We start from the raw sequence: 20256 nt of genomic DNA on the forward strand, positions 1-20256 counted from the left end.
GGTCAGTCAAAAAAATGAAATAGGTAAAAAAAAACAAAAAACATTCTCACACAGATGTCCGAGATTCTAACTGGCGACAGTGGCGACGCCGCGCTTGGACATGGAGGGTTTCCCGACTGCGCCACAATAACAGATAAACTTAGTGGGTGAAATTTGGCTTCTTAACTCAAGCAACTAATGAGTTTCCAAACCATACGTTACGTTTCAAAAATTCAAAAATGGAATGTCTATTCTAATAGTATTACTGCAATGTTCTGCCACCAGAGTGCAGCTCTAGCGCACAGTTTTTGAAAACTTTCACAGAGAGAGAACTTGCGAATAAAATATGACATTGATGCATCACGATGGTTTGTTTAAAGGGACCGCGAAAAACAAAAAAATAAATTTCGTTATCTGCTTCTCTAGCGTTCGAATATAAAAGAGTGATAAAGAGGCATATAAAGAAATTTCGATTTTCGTATTTCGCAGTAAACCCTCTGAATGTGCTATTGGCTCCCCCTCCGCAGAGTTTTGCGTAATATTTCCTATTCGATCACTTCACTCACACATGCAAGACGTGTTTTACCTAAGTATATAATGTAAGATACCAAGATTTTTCTTACCTCTGTGAACTTTGAAAGTATATTTACGTCTCAAAATATTGAGTTAATGCTTGATAGTTCTGCGTGGTCATAAAAATGTAGTCTCTGTAATAAATACAACATTAGCTAATTTAGAAGTTTGTATAAATATATAGTTTCATTGCAATCGAGGGTTGGACCCCATCGTGTGATTTCAAAGTCGGGTGACTGTTCCTGTTTTTTCTATTTCTTGATATTCTTAATAAATTAATTTCGAGGTGGCATTTAAAGTTAGGTATGTTTGTTGTTCATGTTATGGAACATTGGGACTTACGTAGCTTTTTCAAGGGTCACTAATTTGATTGGAGTCCACTGGCTGTATCAAAGCACAACAGCGGTGGCAGCATGGTTGCATTTTTATCATTTGTCACAATGCCTGTCACTTTCGCACTTACATACCTGTTAGAACGTGACAGGCATGGTGACAGGCGATAAAAATGCGACCGTGCTTAGCCCGCAGTCCGCTGTAGTTGAATATGATTGACTTACATAGATCAAAATATCACCCTGATTTATCCTTTATTGAAAATAATAAAAAATAACCAATGAAAAGAAAGACTGAAAGAGAATAGGCTTTAAAACAGAAATAGCCGAAGCGCAAATTATTCAACCTGAAAAAGAACCCAAAAGGCATCTTACAAAAAGAAATGAAATCCCACCAAAAACATTTCATGTAAAGTGTTGCCACCAAGACTTACATGCGCCTATAGTTTTCACACTAAAAAGTCATCAGATCTCTTAATACCAGGACTTTTACTCCTAACCGTTTAACTCTATAAATCCTAACTTTACAAGCTCTAACTTTGTTTCCTAGGTCCCCCTACAGAGTGCCTGGTGGGCGGCGCGCTATCGCTGGTGCTTCGCATATCGAGATGCTCAGGAGTAGCCCCGCTGCGCTGCACCGCCGCGGAGGCCGACTGGCGTATAGCGGTGTCGCCGCCGCTTGACATCTTCAACCGCGTCTTCATGACTGTTCTTAGTGAGTACTGAGGCTATTTAAGAAACTGTACACAATAAAATAATTTTAAACAACAGTTGAGTTCTGGCGTCCTAGGATGCGGTGCCGTCATATACAGCGGCCGTAATACAGAGGTTGAATGACGTCACTAGAACGTTGTCTATGTAAACAAAATGGCGCGGTTTTCTAGAGGGCGGTGATTGATGGAACATTCTTTTTGCCTCCGTACCAAGCTAACTCTATATGGTATTTGCAATGACAAAGTGTGGTATGTCATCAATAATATAAAATTTCTATGTAAATATGATATTGAAGAATATCTTTACTCTATGGTTGAAGACGGAGTCTAGGCGTTCTTGATGACAGACACAGACAGACAGTCAGTTCTTGAGACAGGTAGGTGCCTTATTTGTCGGAGTCGTTTAAGAAGTGATTAGTTCTGATTTGTTGACTTGTTGAGCTCTCCTCAGCTTCACGGCTGACCTGACATTTTTTTATAATTCCAAAGCACGACCGGTGGGTGATGCTCGTCCGAACTTAAAGTACGCGAATTTTAAGTTTCACGAACATACTCGGCGCGATGTCGGTGACACACTTTCGATCGTCACTTTGTCGTCAACGGAGGAAAGAACCATGTCCCGATTTGGGCCATATGGCGTGCAGCGATAATTTCTATATCAGTGTTTTACTTCAGAGGAGTATATGTCCAGAAAAATATCTTTAGTGCCATTCAGCGAATGCGCCTCAGTTTACAGGATGTTGAAAAATAAAAATTGCATCTTGAGGAATATAAAATCGAAAGTCTTTCAATACAGGCTCTTGTCTGCTGTGATACCCGGAACCGTCCTGAATGACAGCCGAAAATGCATTGAAATTTTGTACTGGATGCTCTTGACATGTCAAGTCTGATAAGATTTTTTGTTTCTTCAGAACTTTCTTCGATAGATTGTATTTCAATATTATCGTTATTTTTCGATTGTCTTTTTCGAATAAATCTTTGCCAACATTTCTGACAAACGCAATCATTTGGACTTAAGGAACGACTACTACTGGATGGAAGTTGTTGAAAATATTCATAGGTTTCTTCATTTATTTCAGAACCAGAAAGAGTATATGTTCGCAAACGTTTTCTATTTCTTATAAGATTTACTCCACAAGAAATACAAATAAGTTTTTCGCTAAGGCTACTGCCTTTCGGGGTGTCCCCGCACCAGAAGCTGACCATTTCCTTCTGATGCATCCGCCGCTTGCATCTCTTCCCCTCCAGGGCGGACTCCAGAGGCATCACAACGCATCGAATCTTTTAATTTTCTTGCCATGACGGCGTAATTCGCATCCAGGGGCTTAGCCGGTCAAAATCATACTTCTGACCGTTACCACCGTCACCACGAGGAGGTGCCCTGGATGCAAGAAGACTTGAGATACTTTAATAATAGGTACTGAAAAGGAATTTTTTTAATGAAACGAAATTTTTGGTGTCTTAGAGTCATACAGTTGGACCTCCTCTAAAACCTCACGCATTCAACGCAAGGATAAAAAGACACTAGATTGATATTGTACTAATTAAGTACTTCTTATTAGTATACAATTTAGTTCTGCACGCGCATGGCCCAAAACCACCTTTAAATGGGGCACAGTTCTTTTGTGTGGAGCTAATGGTGGCTACGAGCCGAGGCGCGCTACGAGCAAAATTTCAAGCATGCTAGATTGCCAACGAACTTATTCGGCGACTTTAAAGTACGCATACTTAGGCTGACACACGAGCGAAAAAGGTCATCGAGCCGCACGCACGCACGTCAAATCACCCATTTTATAGAGGATATGACATCAGTTTCAGCAGCCTACCTCTTTTTAAATATATAAAATAGGTCACTCACGTAAATTGTTCGACATGTTTCACTCCGTACCAAGTAGCATCATAGGCGGCGTGTTGGAGGACTGACGCAGGCTGCGGGCTGCTATCTGCGACCGATGACTCGGTGCAGTCGACGGCAGCGGCAGGGGAGGCGAGAAACTACAGTCGTGATCGTAATAATTGTCAAAGGAGTTGCACACAACACTGCGTTATTTGAACGACGGATACGAATTTACGCTTTAATATATTTAATCTGTGTCTCACTAAAGTTTTGTTAATAAAATAACTTACCACTTCATATTCTGCAACCACTTTAATATAATATAATAATAATTCAGCCTATATACGTCCCACTGCTGGGCACAGGCCTCTCATGCGCGAGACTTTAAGGAAGCTAATTCATTAAATGCAAGTTGTGTCTCTCAAACGGATTCCGCTGATGCCTCTGATGAGACCTGATACGTGTGGATTCGCACTTATATATAATCGAGACCAGGTTTTAGTATCTTTTTTCTATAAACAGCATTATTTTCAGATCTCGTAGGCCTAGCAGCCATAATTCGAGACTTCCGAGAAGATCCAAGCAAGCGTATCCACGTGGGCGAGTCCGCCGTGACAGCTTGCGTATGGATCTCCGACCTCGGCCTGGTGCTCGCCATAGCCAGCCTGGCCGTGTACCGCGGCTCCGCCCGGATGAAGAAATTCATAAAGTTACTGAGGGAGCTGCATAAGGTGAGGGCAGCATCAATAGTAGCGGGTTAAGAGGGAAGAATAGCTTTTTGAATCTAACGAAGTAACGGTAATTTTTGTATGAAATTGCATTTCGGGGAAAACGTTGTCCACTAACTAAATCTTTACAAATCACTGGTTTTGATGTAGATCGCTTCAGCATAATAATATATTCTAAGTTTATAGGTTTCGCTAATTTGAAAAAAAAAAAGTTTTGTAAATAAAAAAAAGGAAAACCTGTAAACCTAGTTTTTCATTGTGTCAATAACATACTAAAAAATCATGAAGAATGGAACATATTTAGAAATGGAAAAACGGTTTCTTTTTTTGTATGGACGATCACGTGCTATACCTCCCTCTTAAGGTGCAGTAGGTTCAGAAAACGTCATCATCATCATGAAAAAAAAAAGAAAAAAAAATTAAGCAAAAGTTATTACAATCAAAGTTATAACCACTAGGCAGGCCTGTATCGTGGCGACCAATAACATACTCATATTGTGCTATATCCAATTATGCCTCAGCCGGTTGACAGGTAAACACGTTTGGCAAATGTTATTTTGTCTATAACCAAGTACTTATATACATTTAAACATTAAAACTAAACTAATAATAATACAAATAAAAATTGAAAGCAACGAGATAATTAAAGGAATACAAACGTTTGTCCCGCACGTTGACGGGTTCCGCTTTCCTACTTTTCTCCTTCCACTTCGCTCTATTCTAGGTTCAGAAAATAGAGTTTTTAAAAAACCGTAGCGCTTTTCTGGAACACAATACGACTGCCATAAATTTAATCATGAGACCTTTCTCGAGGGACTGTATCGATTCGAATCCTGAGTTTTTGGCTTTCGCTCGATAGAAAGTATTCACGAAAATAGGTCTAAAATGCACTTAAAAAATTGTAACGAATTATGCACAAAAACTAAAAATATGAACCTTTCTTCTAAAAATCGGCAATATCATGTTTGAGAGAACGTATCGATTACTTTTTATCTTATTTAAACGTACAAAAAATTAACGCACTTCCAAACTTAGCCTGGACCTCAAACAACGTGCCAGAAATATCTGCCCCCCTCAAAATTCCAAAGAGAAATACATCTCTACAGTTCGCGTTCAATAGTACCTAGATTATACAATGAGAGGGGTAAGTGAAATTTAGCAAATGAGGTCTTTAGATGCACGACAGCCGCAGGCTAGAGTGCATTAAAGACTCTATTTTGCATTATTCTTACACAAGGTTTTTCAACACATTTGTAGTGAAAGAAACTACATTTCAAGCGAAATAATTCTTAATACGGTGACATTTCAAACATTTGTCCGCCATATTGTCATTCGTTGACAGATTAGGCATCGAAGCACAGCCCTATCCGGCATTCAGCCACGATTGAAAATTATAAACGGCTATATATATACGAACTCTGTAAATTTCTTAAGAGTAACAAGAATTACTTTACAACATTAGCTTCCCTCCGCGATAACCTTCTCTCTCAATATAAGTACAATATTTAAAACTGCCGCTAGTCAAAAATAAAACTTACGATAAAAGCACATATATTACTGCCATTCGAGTCTTTAATCAGCTTCAAGATGAATTAAAAATGTTAGATGACATAGAATTTATGCGTAGTTAAAAAAAATGGCTTATTAAGAATGAATTCTACTCTCTAAAGGATTTCTTTGAATTATATTCGTCATGATACCGTATACTCTGTATAGATGGATATGATATGATATGATTGTCGCGAACGTATTGCGAACCAGCTAATATTTGCCAACGTCATGGAGTAGATGGCGTTAGTAGTCACGTTTAAGTAACCGCTTCTAGGTTATTGGGATTTTTTGAGGGAAGTTGAGAGGGTAGATGAGAACGACAGTAGGAAAAAGGAGGTTGTGTGCGAACAAATCGACGCGGCAGTGATATTTGCTTTTAGATCAAGTCAAGAACGTTCTTATGGTGTTATTAGAATAATGATGTGTCTCTGGTATATTGTGACCAACGTTATCAGTACTCAGAGTGAACAGTGATCCAGTGAGGCTAATATGAACTTAAGGTAAACTTTGTATGAGGAATGGGGTCGCTATAAGGGGAGGTTTGGAGGCGACTATTAAGCTCATGAAACCAGGTGGATAATCATGTGATACTCATGTTATATGTAGGTAATAAAGTCGGACACCAGCACAACTCATATCGTCATCTCGCTAACATCCAGGCCTCATAGGTATGTAGTACATTTACATATCGCTTTCCAGTATCCGTAAAAGCATTAGCTCATTCGATAGGTTAATAAGTATGGTGAGCTTGACGACATGGTGGAGCATGCTGGGAATTTTTATTCACATGCACTGTTATCATCATCAAAAGTAACATATGTTTATCTCTAACTACAACTAACGAGCCACAATATTTGGTTTATTTAATTCAATTTAATGTTTTATTTCAACCATGAAGCCCATATTTATATTATTTCTACCAAAAAGGTATTCAGCAGGCGAATTTTAGTGGTTCACCTGAGCACATAGGCAATTGAGTGAGTACCTACATACATTTTAACTGAACATTCTTGCTCTTTGATATACAAGAGATTGCAAGTGTCAGTAGGTATCATAACATAGTTTATAAAAAGCAGATATATAAATACATACTTTCACGATTATTAATATTTTGCGAGAAAGGGTAGTCTGAATTAAAAAGCTCTCTTTAATCTTTGAAAACAGTGTGTTTATTAGCCCTATAGCAGCTATAAGCAGTGGAATGGAATTTCAAGTTATGGTTTTGAATGATATAAATATTTAAATTTTTATGTTTTAGAACCAGTATTTGTCACTAATTGATGTGATAAAAATGTTTGTGTTTTACCAGAGCAGCAAAGTTAGTTTTCAACTCACGTGCCTTGAAACACTCGCAACGCTCAAGATTTTACTTTTACGCTCATGATTATATGTGACGTTACTAAACAGATTCAACATTTCTATGTTAAAAGAATGAGAGAGTGGCAAAGATTGTCACATCAGAAAATATAGTTATCTCTACTGAATAATAAAAGGTAATCAGTAATCATTTATGAATCAGGTAGGTCTCAGTAAACATTCGTAATTCGTGTTTACTATAAATCCTATAAAACAAGTATTTATCATCAGTTTTTAAACACTGACTTAGTGACATTTTACCTTCAACAAGAGCCTTAGAACTCTTAAGTCTCACATTTCATTATATTGAAACCAAGTACCTAACTACATATTTCATTAAACATGTCGAAAATAATAAAAGGTGAAAGGACATTCAACTCAAATTTTAACGCCCAAAGCGGTAGAAAATTTTTCAATTATCAGTGAAGTGTCAGCAATTATCCAATTGTTCTCTTAAATGTCCTATGAATGGTGCCATTACCATACCTGCTCATACCTAACAGGTCAAACTGCTCAAACCTAAGTTTAAGTTGAACAAGAGGTTTAACTATAATCTATATTTAGGTACCTATACGTTATGTTAATTTTGATATTTATATTTGATTATGTAGGGGACAAGGCACTTTACCTACGTGTTTAGATTTAGTTGCCTGACCAATCTTTTTTATATAAATTAAATAAAATCATGCACTAATAAACATTTACGACATTTTGAATTAAAATTTGCTGGTCAATTTGTGTTGTGACCCAGGATGCATCCTTTCAAACAGCGACTTTATCACAGATTCAAATCATGCTGTTGATCAACAATTCATTAACAAAATAATTAACATTTTAATATTAAAATAATATGAATCAAAATATCACATTCATTGTTCTGTTTGGCGGAATAGTTGTTATAGTTAATAGTATCAAATTTGAAGTTTATTTATCATGCGGATAGTTGATATAATGCCTTGCCGACTGTTGTTGCTTACAAACCAGTTTAGGTCTGACCTCCGATTTGGTATATTTTATGTAACTTCGGGATCTAGTTATATTGGTGTTTATAATATTTTGTGAAAAGGACCATAATCTCTTATGAATCATGATGCTTTTGTATAACACGCATTGCTTGCAGAATATCCACTTTATCACAAATTATCAGCTCAGCCCTGATTTGACTCGTCGTGCGCGCAAGTGTGCGTGGTGTATGGAAACAATTTATACTGTGTGTCTTTTTAGAAAACGAATGTATCATGTTTAACGTATTAGGTAGGAACCAGATTTAACATTCGTTCGTTATACTTATATGATCCATAAATATTCTCTTAGAATGAAACAAAATTTATTTTATCAAGATTAATAAAATAATACAGTACAAATATTCTTTGTTGCTCACCAATATAAAAACGAAAATAACATACAGATTAAGCACATAACTCAAACTATGGTGCACAACAAGCGGTCTTATCGCTGAAGAGCAATATCTTCTAAACAACCAAACTAGGCTATTATAATCGTATGTTTTGCGCATCCATATTTTCACTAAGCTAAAATCAGAAGCATTCGCATTGCGTGTAATTCAAAATTCGAAATTAACCCTTTCACTTCGTTTGAAGGACTAGAACCACTCATAACATAAGAGATGTTAAGGAATGTCTTGCCTCATTGTTGTTTGTTGTTACAGTTGTAAGGTATTGGTACGGGTTGGTTTCTTAGAAGTTATAGGTATCATTTAGATGTAGTAACCTGTAACGTGCCTTAGTGAAAATGCAGGAGGCACTTGAAATCAGATTACAATTTGATGTCATAATATGTACATGGCTACCCAAACTCAAAGGACCAGGACCCTCATTGAGACCCAATCAGAATCGCGCAGCCACTCCAATGGCACCAGCAAACTGCCAATAATGGGGCTCTCGCTAGATTTAACAGTTGGCATGCATGATATTGCTGTCCTGAAAAATAAACGGCTAAAAGGATTGTAAACGAATAAAGAACTGCCGAATATATTATGTTTAAATAATATTCACTTACTTTTTCTGTTCATGTAACTCAGCACAGTATCTTGATTCAACCCCAATTAACATTCCAATCTAGAGATTGTCATCAGAGAATCAGTAAATATCAACTTGGATAACAGTAAATTGCAAAGGCAAAACTGTTTAGTATAAGCCACCAGGCTATTATAATATGTTTGCACCTAAGCCATACCCTATAGGTATAAGGACTTCCTATTATTATTAAACCATTGATTCATAGTGTGGACAGTCACAGATTAGCGATTTGATATAAACTAATTAGATAAATATTAACTTAACTTCAGAATTGTGTATGTATCTATGTCATGTACATGCGATGACCCAAACCTAGGGTTAAAAATATTAAAATATATTATTATTGAGAAGACTTCAAATGAAAGGCATACTAATTGAATGGGCTAGTGGTTTCTTTATTATCTATTTTATTCGAATAAAAACAGGTAAGGGAGTGGTAGATAATTTAAAGAATAGTCACTAGCCATGCATGACTATTTTAATTTTGTTAAATGAAAGTGGAATCGAGCAGTAGATGTCAACTCAATCGAGTCTACTCGTCGTAGATGTACATATTAAGTACCTCCAACCTTCATACTCATAGTAATAATTACAAAGGCGGTAGAAGACCATGGTGGATACATTTTTGAATAAGATCAGAATTTCTCAAGTATTGTGTTATTTTAATAAATGTAATGACAGAAGGAATTCAGATATAATATCATCTATGTTGTATAATATCATCTTTAGAAACAATAAAAAGGACTTTATTATTAATTATTTTAGTATGCAAAAGCTCAGACCATTAAACCTTTAAAAGGAAGAGATTAATCATAAGCCAAATAATTATTGATAATTATTGATCGGGATACCTAAGCTTGTTAGCTTGTTTATCAGATTTAATCGGATTGAAATGCAGACTGGAGCTACACTATGATCCCAAGAATCATAATCACAATTAGAATCAGATGTCATTTTAATATTGCCGTGAAATATCGTAGTGTTAAGGCTGCACTCGACGCCAATGACCTCGCGCGTGTGGGCGGAGCTTTATACCTCTACCGCACCACCCGCTGCAAAAGATCGAGCGCGCAGAGCTATGCGTTCGAAATAGAATATCGCTTGCTCGCGCGTGCAATGCAGCACAGGTCCGTCTAGCAATACGACTTGCCTCGCACTGCCTCCGCAGAGGGGGGTAATGGTAGGAATCTAGGCGGAATTTAGGCTTATTGTTTTTAGGAATTGAGGCATAGTTTTATGAAATTGCAAAAAGCAAGAAAACCTAATCATTTTATAGTGTCTTGTGAGAATGATTGTAAAGTTCCATATTTTTGCAGAAGTAATATCGATCTAACTGAAAGAAATATAGTTGTGTAAATTAAAATAGATTTCCAGAAAAATATATCGTCGGTCATATCTTGTAGATTGTTATATATTTTTTACTGCTCAGAAAGTATCAATCTTTAATATAAAATATGGTTCTGAATAACTTAGTTTTACGGTATTTTGCGGGAAGAGGAGCCGTAATTGTTTTATGTACGACTCCTACAGTAGCAATAGTCACAAGACAGATTTATCAAAGTCTTATTCGTTGCCGTATCGTCATAAGTCACTGTGGACACCTGTCCTGTGTGGTTCTTCACCAGTGCACTCGAAGCCGCTCTTTCTTGGGCGGTGTATGCTAGCCTGTAATGTGGATTTATCTTTAATGTTATTCTGTTCGCCCAACGCCGTGTGACCATACGTCCATCCCTACGCTTCCTTGGCTCTTCCTTTCTTGGTTCGGCCTCGATAGCCGAAGAAACTAAGAACGCTATGGGTACAAACAGTGGATAACCTCGGTGATGTCGAGTTTGGCAAGAGTTGAAGCAGTTGTACCGTACTAACGTTCAAGCATTCTTCGCCAGCACCATATCTCAAATGCATCTGTCCTATGATGGGTTTCAGTTTCAATGGTCTAGGTTTCGGACATGTAAAGAATATGATCGAGAAACCAAGGCGCCCGCATTAGTCTGATCCTTGTTTTATGTTATTCCATATGCATATCCTGGCGAGTCGTTTCACCGCAGCTTTGGCCATATGAGCTCTTCTGATCACCTTTTAGTCGCAGATGCCATCGTCACTTATTTAAGATACCAAGTAAATCAACAACTTGCCTCAAGATCGTGCAATTCATTGATTCTCTCAATTTTACCAGGAAGATCGACATGCATCATCTTCGTCTCATTTCTATAAATCCTAAGGTATGGATCTGGATCCTGAAAATGGACTCATTACTGTCATACTAAATATTTTGTAGCAGAACCGAAATTCATTTTCCACAGACACTTAACCTAATATAGTCATGTCATCTGCAAAACTGAGATTATTGATTAGTTGGCCACCAACTTGGACATCACCCTCACAACCTTCCAATACTCATTGTCTATTCACAGATCTCAGTGAACAGTTGCACTCCTCGTTCAACTATAAAAGGATTACGTGTTGCGGTATCCCCATTTCTCATAACTCTGAACATTTTACTCCAGTTGAAGAAATCAAAAGCCTTTGCGAATGCGAAGTCAATAAAGCGCAAAGCCTTAAAGAGTATACAGACACCGCACCCACTGTATTCTTTATTAATTGGCACACGTTGAGAATTTGCTACTGAGTACCCATCTATATGTCTCGCATGGTTGTTAAAGTTGTGAAGTGATTATTCATGAATAAAAGAAACAGAGTGGGTAAATTTGATGGACACAGCAGTTAAAACACTGTGGTGCGGAAGACTGGCGATATTCTGCTTAATTTAAGATTTGATCGGAATGAGGAAGATGGATCGGTACCTCGGATGTACAGTATATGTATTGCTGTTACTACCATCCTTAGCAGGACTGATGCATGTGCACGGGGATGTAATCAAAGAGTAAACATATCGAAAGCTGCCACGAAAAGCGGACTTACTGTGTTGCGTGCCGTTAAGCCTGAGGACACCACGTATATGACCCTTCGAAATCTTAAGTTTTTCAAATAGATAAGACGGCTGTTAATCGCGAATGACTCCAAAAAGCAATGATGCAAAGTGCAAGGTAGGTCTGGCAGACATATTTAATAGGTTATAACGGTTTAAAAATGGTGTGATGTGAGAACGGCAAGAAACAGAAAAGAAAAGCATTTTGAATGCGTTGAATTAATACCGAGGTACTCGCCAGCATCCACCCCCCAAAGGCGGTATCAGTATAGCTCAATTTAGACAGAATAAAGTGTGGCAAAAATGTTTATGCGTAAATCGACGTGAATAAAATCACGGACGCGATATAATACTTTAAGCCTATAAAACAGTTTAAAACAGTTGCTGACAACTTGACTGTCCCAACATATTTAAACTAGATTATTTCACACCAGGCGCGATATAAACGCACCAGAGAATGATAAGAAGAATAAAAACCACTTTGCAAACAAACAAACAGAGTTCATTTTGACTCAATATCTGCTTCATAAATCGAAATGAACGGTAAGAAAAGGTGCCTTGAATATCACATCACTTGTTTTGGATTTGACGGTTCGAAGTGGGAGCCTGATTTGATACATCTATTGAATGTCCAATTAGCATAAAAAAAAGGAGTGTGGTCGAGTTGTAGATGGATTCTATTTTACATTCTGATTTGTGATTATACATATAAAAATAGTGTGATTCTCCCTTGGCTGGGGAGGGCTGCCGGACATGAAGTGGGTGCACCCAGAGATGGACATGTCAACAGTGGCCTTAATGGATAAGCGAATAGATTTAAAGCGAATACTTAACATAGTAGATTACTGCGAGTAATATACAGTAAATAGAAGTAGTTGGAATTTAGGTTACATACACCCGTTCGGATAAGACGGCCGCATTTGTCTGTGTGGTAACTATCATTGCATACAAAAACGTATGTTCTTTTCGATTACGCGGTCGTCGCAGTGTTCAAAACAGTTACAGTTGTTTACGTCTGCTGTAGTAATAGTTGTGACACTTGAAGTGGTGAAATAGGTTATTATGTTAATAACGATGTCAAAAGAGCAAAGTAACAAAGTGACAGAGCGAATCACAGATGGTAGTTATAGCTGGGATAGACCTATCGCGAACGGAGTTCCCACTGTTTAATAATACCGATATTTGATATCAGATCGCAGTGCCACTCTCTGACACATGGGCCGCATGACGCGGTCTCTTCTCGTGACCTAAATTGCAACTAGGGACTGCTCGGAGCAATCTAGAACCGTACGCGCGGGAGTGTAGGAAATAACATTGGTCATGGGTTGACGGAGAGACCAGTAATGGACCAAATATGACAGGTCGCAGCCGTGATCCCACTCAGCTCAGCTCAGACATCGATGGACGCTCACACCAGTTTCAGGATCCTGCTTTCAATCAGTTTAGCACGGAAATTGATCAGTATTCAGATCAGTCTTAGGATCCTGTTATTAGTTGGCTCAGCACAAACATTGATGAATGCTCAGACCAGACTCAGAATCCTGTTCTTTATCAGCTCAAGACAGATCACTCACAACGCAACTCAGACCAGATGCACGATTGGATCGATCTCAGAAACGCAGTGTCTCAGCACATTTCTGTAACGTCATCAGAAATTGCACAAAGTCTCAGGCCGTGCCGATTCACGACGCAAAGGGTGAACCATGCGGTTCGAGAATGGACGGCGCTTATTATCTGATTGTTGATTTATTTATATGTTTGCCTATAGACATCTAATTTCAATTAAGAGTAGCATTTTCTTTCTGGGCGGGAGTGTCGCGAACGTATTGCGAACCAGCTAATATTTGCCAACGTCATGGAGTAGATGGCGTTAGTAGTCACGTTTAAGTAACCGCTTCTAGGTTATTGGGATTTTTTGAGGGAAGTCGAGAGGGTAGATGAGAACGACAGTAGGAAAAAGGCATATTGTCATTCGTTGACAGATTAGGCATCGAAGCACAGCCCTATCCGGCATTCAGCCACGATTGAAAATTATAAACGGCTATATATATACGAACTCTGTAAATTTCTTAAGAGTAACAAGAATTACTTTACAACATTAGCTTCCCTCCGCGATAACCTTCTCTCTCAATATAAGTACAATATTTAAAACTGCCGCTAGTCAAAAATAAAACTTACGATAAAAGCACATATATTACTGCCATTCGAGTCTTTAATCAGCTTCAAGATGAATTAAAAATGTTAGATGACATAGAATTTATGCGTAGTTTAAAAAAATGGCTTATTAAGAATGAATTCTACTCTCTAAAGGATTTCTTTGAATTATATTCGTCATGATACCGTATACTCTGTATAGATGGATATGATATGATATGATTGTCGCGAACGTATTGCGAACCAGCTAATATTTGCCAACGTCATGGAGTAGATGGCGTTAGTAGTCACGTTTAAGTAACCGCTTCTAGGTTATTGGGATTTTTTGAGGGAAGTTGAGAGGGTAGATGAGAACGACAGTAGGAAAAAGGAGGTTGTGTGCGAACAAATCGACGCGGCAGTGATATTTGCTTTTAGATCAAGTCAAGAACGTTCTTATGGTGTTATTAGAATAATGATGTGTCTCTGGTATATTGTGACCAACGTTATCAGTACTCAGAGTGAACAGTGATCCAGTGAGGCTAATATGAACTTAAGGTAAACTTTGTGTGAGGAATGGGGTCGCTATAAGGGGAGGTTTGGAGGCGACTATTAAGCTCATGAAACCAGGTGGATAATCATGTGATACTCATGTTATATGTAGGTAATAAAGTCGGACACCAGCACAACTCATATCGTCATCTCGCTAACATCCAGGCCTCATAGGTATGTAGTACATTTACATATCGCTTTCCAGTATCCGTAAAAGCATTAGCTCATTCGATAGGTTAATAAGTATGGTGAGCTTGACGACAATGATATGATATGATATGTGTTTAATAGAAATGTGTTTCTTACTTTTAAGTTAGTTTTAAGTGTATATTGTATACCCGAATTGGGTTACCGTTGAAACTTACACATGTAATTAAATAACACCTCTGTAACACGGTTGTACAATAAAGAATTATCTTATTTTATCTTATGAAATTATCAATTTCTTTTTTACATTAACAATAAAAATAAATGATAAAAGTCAGTGTTTGAAAAGTAAACTCATTTACACCTACGTGGTTGGTATTCATCAACAAAAGCTTTTTAACTTTATTTTTCACAATCCATAAACTCCCGCGGGAACAATATAGGCCTTTGTCCTTCAGTGATTGCGACAATTTCATTCTTCGATATGGCTTGTCTACACAAAGTTTAAATACAATTGACAACATTTCAAAATTTTCAATATCCCTAAATCGAAAACCATTACGAGAGGGGCTCCTGTAGATCACAAAAAAATAAATTTTATATATTTTTTTACGAATTTTTGTATTAAAAATCTCTAAAAATAGTTAAAACGGAAATTGACGTCACCCAGCTCCTTCTGCCACTACAAGCAAAAAAATGACTTCCGATTGGGTTGACATTCAATCAATTTTTCGTGTTATGGCTCCATCAAGGTGTTGATGATTCTGCCAATGTCGAGGTTGGATAAGACACGGCTAGTATATGAATATTATTACGGTCATAGACAGTGTTCGGTGGAGTATCCGATCTGCAAAGAAATACAAATTACGACTAACTAATAGACTACTACATACAACTATTAAACAATATGAACACTACACTATGTACAGAACAAACTACAGTTAAGTATTAAATCTACGAACTTATTGTCATTGTCATTGAAAACGGGATGAAAACCATCGTTTGACTTGAGTTTTGACGTTTGTGACATTTGTTAATTTGTGATTTTATTTTTAACGTTTGAGGTTATGTCACTCGCACTGTTGTCTATGCTCAAACGTAAATTAATTCAACGTTTTTTCCAGTGTATGAAACAGATATCGATATGAATCGCGCTACAAAAATAATTTGCGTCAAACATCATCAAAATTAATGATGCATAGAAATGGGCCTTATTCAATGTCAATACAGATCTTTAACAAATTACCTACCTACTGATATAAAAAATTAGCACAACACTAATAAGTTTATTAAAAGATTAAAATCATATTTAATAGAAAAGTCCTTTTATAGTGTAAATGAATACCTAAATTTACCCATTACTTTTTGATTTTAATGATCTTTTTTTCAAATATGTCCGCCTCTCATTCCAAAGTTTATTATTCTGATTTTTTTAAAATTATTATTAATATTTTTTTTGTTATTTTTCATTAATTTTGTTATTTATTTAATTTTATTGATGCTATGATTATTTATTTTTTCCAATGCAGTGTAACTATGACTATAATAGCATTTTTATTTTATTTTTATTTGTATTTTCTTTGTCAATCAATTTTTTTTTTTTGAAATACTTTTATGGAATGTTTATTAAATTATGGAATAGTTCGAATTGTAATTATATTTTAATAGCCATTATATACCATAAGATTAAAATTAGTTTCATGTAGTCCATAAGGTTTTGCTGCGCCCTATCAGGGTCCACGTACTGTACACCTAGCATTAAGTTGTATGTGTTTTGTACTTGGTTGCAAATAAATAAATTGAATTGAATTGAATAGATCCGTGACGTCACGATTCTCACAAATGACGTTTGTTACATACGCCCTTTTGTTTCAAGTAACAATATAAATAGATTTTATGACAAAAATATAGGACTTACGCAAAATAAAAAAAATACGGGTACCTTAAATTAGTGCGTTCTTTCGATGTAGACAATAAAAAGTAGCACTTAAAAATATGAAATGTTGTCAATTGGTTACGCTCAATATTTCTGCAGTTACTATATAGGTATGTAATATTTCTACAGTTGTATTTTGTTTACTTTTTTTCAGATCAATGATGACCTAAATAATACCAAATGCGTAAAAATGGAGAAGATTGGCGTCATCGCGGTGACTAGCTTTTTGATGAGCACCATGATAATTCAGGTTGCTCAGATCTACCTCCTGACGAAATTGTTCATTAATCGTGGATGCAATTGTAAGTGGACACGGTATATAAAGCAAAAGCGGGTAACACAGAAGAAAATAAGATTTTCAAGTATTTACAAAACAATAATATGCAATATTTATATAAAAAATTACAATTGATAATAAAATGCCATCATGTTCGTTATCATCAATTCATGAGTTTTGGCCGAGGAGTGTCAAGAGTCTTGACTCAAGACTGTTCATTCCGGCGGTTTCGTGGGCGGCTCCCTGACACTGCGGGGTTGCCATAGATATAAGAAGTAAGGGGGTTGCGAACTGCATCGCAGCCATAATTGTGATTTTAATTTTAAGATATATTTTAAAATAATATGTATGCTAGTTTTAATTAAGGTATTTATCTATGGGCCAATATTTTCCTGAAACTAAAGATTTTAATTTTTTCAAATGTCGCTTTCCGAGAATAAAATTACGAGTTATTTAAAAAAATACACTAATAATGTATGTATATATGTCACTTTATTGCACATAAACAGGTTAACATAAAACAGACAGCCCAAAACAAAAAAAAATGTTATGTACAAAGCCGAACTTATCCCTAATAATCACTAAAGGTGTGCTTAAACAGTTTAAGAGTTCCTTCTATTTCTTTTAGATCCGATGGGATCTCATTTGTCATCAGGTTAGAATCTATCATCATAGATGCTAACTAAATGTGGACAACTTAGGGGACTTCAAATCAAACACCACAATTTTTTCTAAAATGAATAAAATTTTACAGGGTCGATTATGTTAATGTACAGCTCGTACTACGTGGCTAACTGTCTGGGCCTGCTGGCGCTGCTGCAGTGGGGCTTCGTTGTTTTAGCTGTTTACAGCGCCGCCGCTACGGTCAACCAGCACCTACTGCGACTGCACCACGGTGACTATTCTTCTATAGTCAGTAGTGGGGCTTCGTCGGTTGAGCTGTGCACGGGGTCGTAGCTACGGTCAACCAGCGCCTACTGCACTGCACCAAGGTGACTAATCTTCTATAGTTGGTAGTGGGGCTTCGTCGGTTGAGCTGTGTACGGGGCCTCGGCTACGGTTAACCAGCAGCTAATGCGGCTATATCAAGTTGACATCATCATATGTCCAGGCCGGTTACGGGCATGGCAACTAGATTTGTACTGGTTAGTGTGAGAGACGTTCGTGGTGGCTGACGAAGCCTATTGTAGCAGAAAACGACAGCTAAGGGCATTTAACTCATCACGTTTATCGTCTAGTTCTATTCGCCGATCTTCGTCAAAGGCTTGCACTTGCTCTTCACTTCTTTTGCTTTGGACTTTCCTATTTATTAAATTGGACGACACCATGTTAGCTATAGTACAGAAGCTCTTGGTCCAAAAGTAACTCTAACATCTTCGTTCAGGTGTGACTATCTATATTTTTGAATCTCGTACTCAGTGGCGTAGCTAGGCGTGGGCGCAGTTGGGCCCTCGTCCAGGGCCTGGCATTTAAAGGGGCCTCGCGGAAACCAACCCTTTTTAATATCTTGGGAATACACATTGAAATAAGGGCCTCGCAGATGCGACTACGCCCACGGCTAGATTAGTTCACGCTACGCCACTGCTCGTAGTTCTACGGAGAAATATGCTTATAAATGAAAAAACTAAATATAAAATTGCTATTTAGACTTAATTACGTATTGAACTTGTGGATCATACTTGTAGTACTGGGGCCTAGCCAAGAATGACCAAGATTATAATCGTACAGCGACAAACGCCAAACGAAAAAAAATGTACCGGGAAACAGATGCCATGAAAAGTCATGTGACTATTTCCATCATTATTTAACGCATTCGCCGCTGAGCTGCGATCGTAGCGCTATGTAGTACCCGATAACTTGGATTTTCCGGTGTGTAGCGGAAATGCTTCTTATAGGCAAAACAACAACGTATCGTGATTAGCTCTGAATGGGCTAAGACCTCGTTCCCACTATGTCGTCTGTCGGGACGGTTTTTTATCGTGTGTCGTACCAGCAGAACATTTTATATGAAACTATTCACACTCGTCCGATAACGATTTTGTGTCGGATCTGACATAAAATATCGTTTGTTTTGTCAGCCCTCCGTCCGGAAAAAAATCGTGTCGGACGGCACTGTTCACATGATGTCTGATGGCTGGTAATGGCTGTACTAAATATAAATTGTGAAGTTTTAATCTCACTTGTTGAGGAAAGACGTATGTTAAATGTTCCCAAAGTAACTCTTTCCCTCAGAATTGGGTGCACCCAATATCTTCTATCTTTAGCTGTCTTTCGTTTCCTCCGCAAATAATACATCACAACAAAAGCTTCGTCGACGTCCATCGTGTACAGAAGCCTCGTTTGACTGTCGTTAAATAAAATGGCACCAGCTGCGGTCGTGGCCGACAGCCAACTAGTGTGAACAGATGCGCCGACACCCGATTAAAAATCGTCCCGACAGACGACTTGTGTGAACAGAGGCGCCGACATCCGATTAAAAATCGTCGCGACTGACGACATAGTGGGAACGAGCTCTAAGTTTCGAATGGCGTTTCCTATCAACGATTGCCATTTTGGCTAGGCCCCCTGGACTAAATGGGCCGTTTTGCGGTACGTAATGTGTCTCTGTGGCTACATGTTATCCACGATGACGCGCAGTCTGGTCAAACCTAAACTTTAATAATATGACATTTCGTGAATGACACAATCTATATGTACCACTAGACTATAGCTCTCACGTCCAGTAATAGTCCCTAGGACAGTTTCTTAAAGTCTCCTTAGGTTGCGCTTAATTTATAAAATAGTTGAATAAATATCTTTTAATTATTCGGATATGACAAAGAGTGATGTTAAATAGATAGAAAATGAGTAATTTATGATTGGAAACTTAAAAAATATGTGGAAATAATTAAAAAATACAAGACCTCAAAGTTTTGAAACTTAGGTTTTTTTAACATCCAAAAAGGAAAAAATAGGGCCTTCCAATTATTCGGATATGACAAATAGTGATAGTGTTTTATAACTAAATCTAGTTAAAGATTAGATTAGATTTATTTATTTCTTAAAGAAAAAGACACAGTATTTTACACAAAAGGATAAAACAAAGGCTTTCACTAAAAGATCGTCAACTTAACATTAAAACAAAAAATATAAAAATTTAAAATTAATAAATAAAGAAATGTCACGACAAAAAAG

The 20256-nt window shown here is 37.3% G+C and overlaps 1 protein-coding gene across 1 annotated transcript; it reads left to right on the top strand.

Moving 5' to 3' along the window:
• The first annotated feature begins 54 nt into the window (after positions 1–54).
• LOC133529331 (uncharacterized) lies at positions 55–18039 on the top strand. Its single transcript, XM_061867027.1, has 5 exons — positions 55–142; positions 1435–1599; positions 3969–4165; positions 16960–17107; positions 17837–18039. Exons 1-5 carry the CDS (start codon positions 55–57, stop codon positions 18037–18039), a joined length of 801 nt encoding a protein of 266 aa, XP_061723011.1.
• The last annotated feature ends 2217 nt before the right edge of the window (positions 18040–20256 follow it).

The sequence above is a fragment of the Cydia pomonella genome, chromosome 20, assembly GCF_033807575.1.
Source record: "Cydia pomonella isolate Wapato2018A chromosome 20, ilCydPomo1, whole genome shotgun sequence".
Taxonomy (NCBI): Eukaryota; Metazoa; Arthropoda; class Insecta; order Lepidoptera; family Tortricidae; genus Cydia; species Cydia pomonella.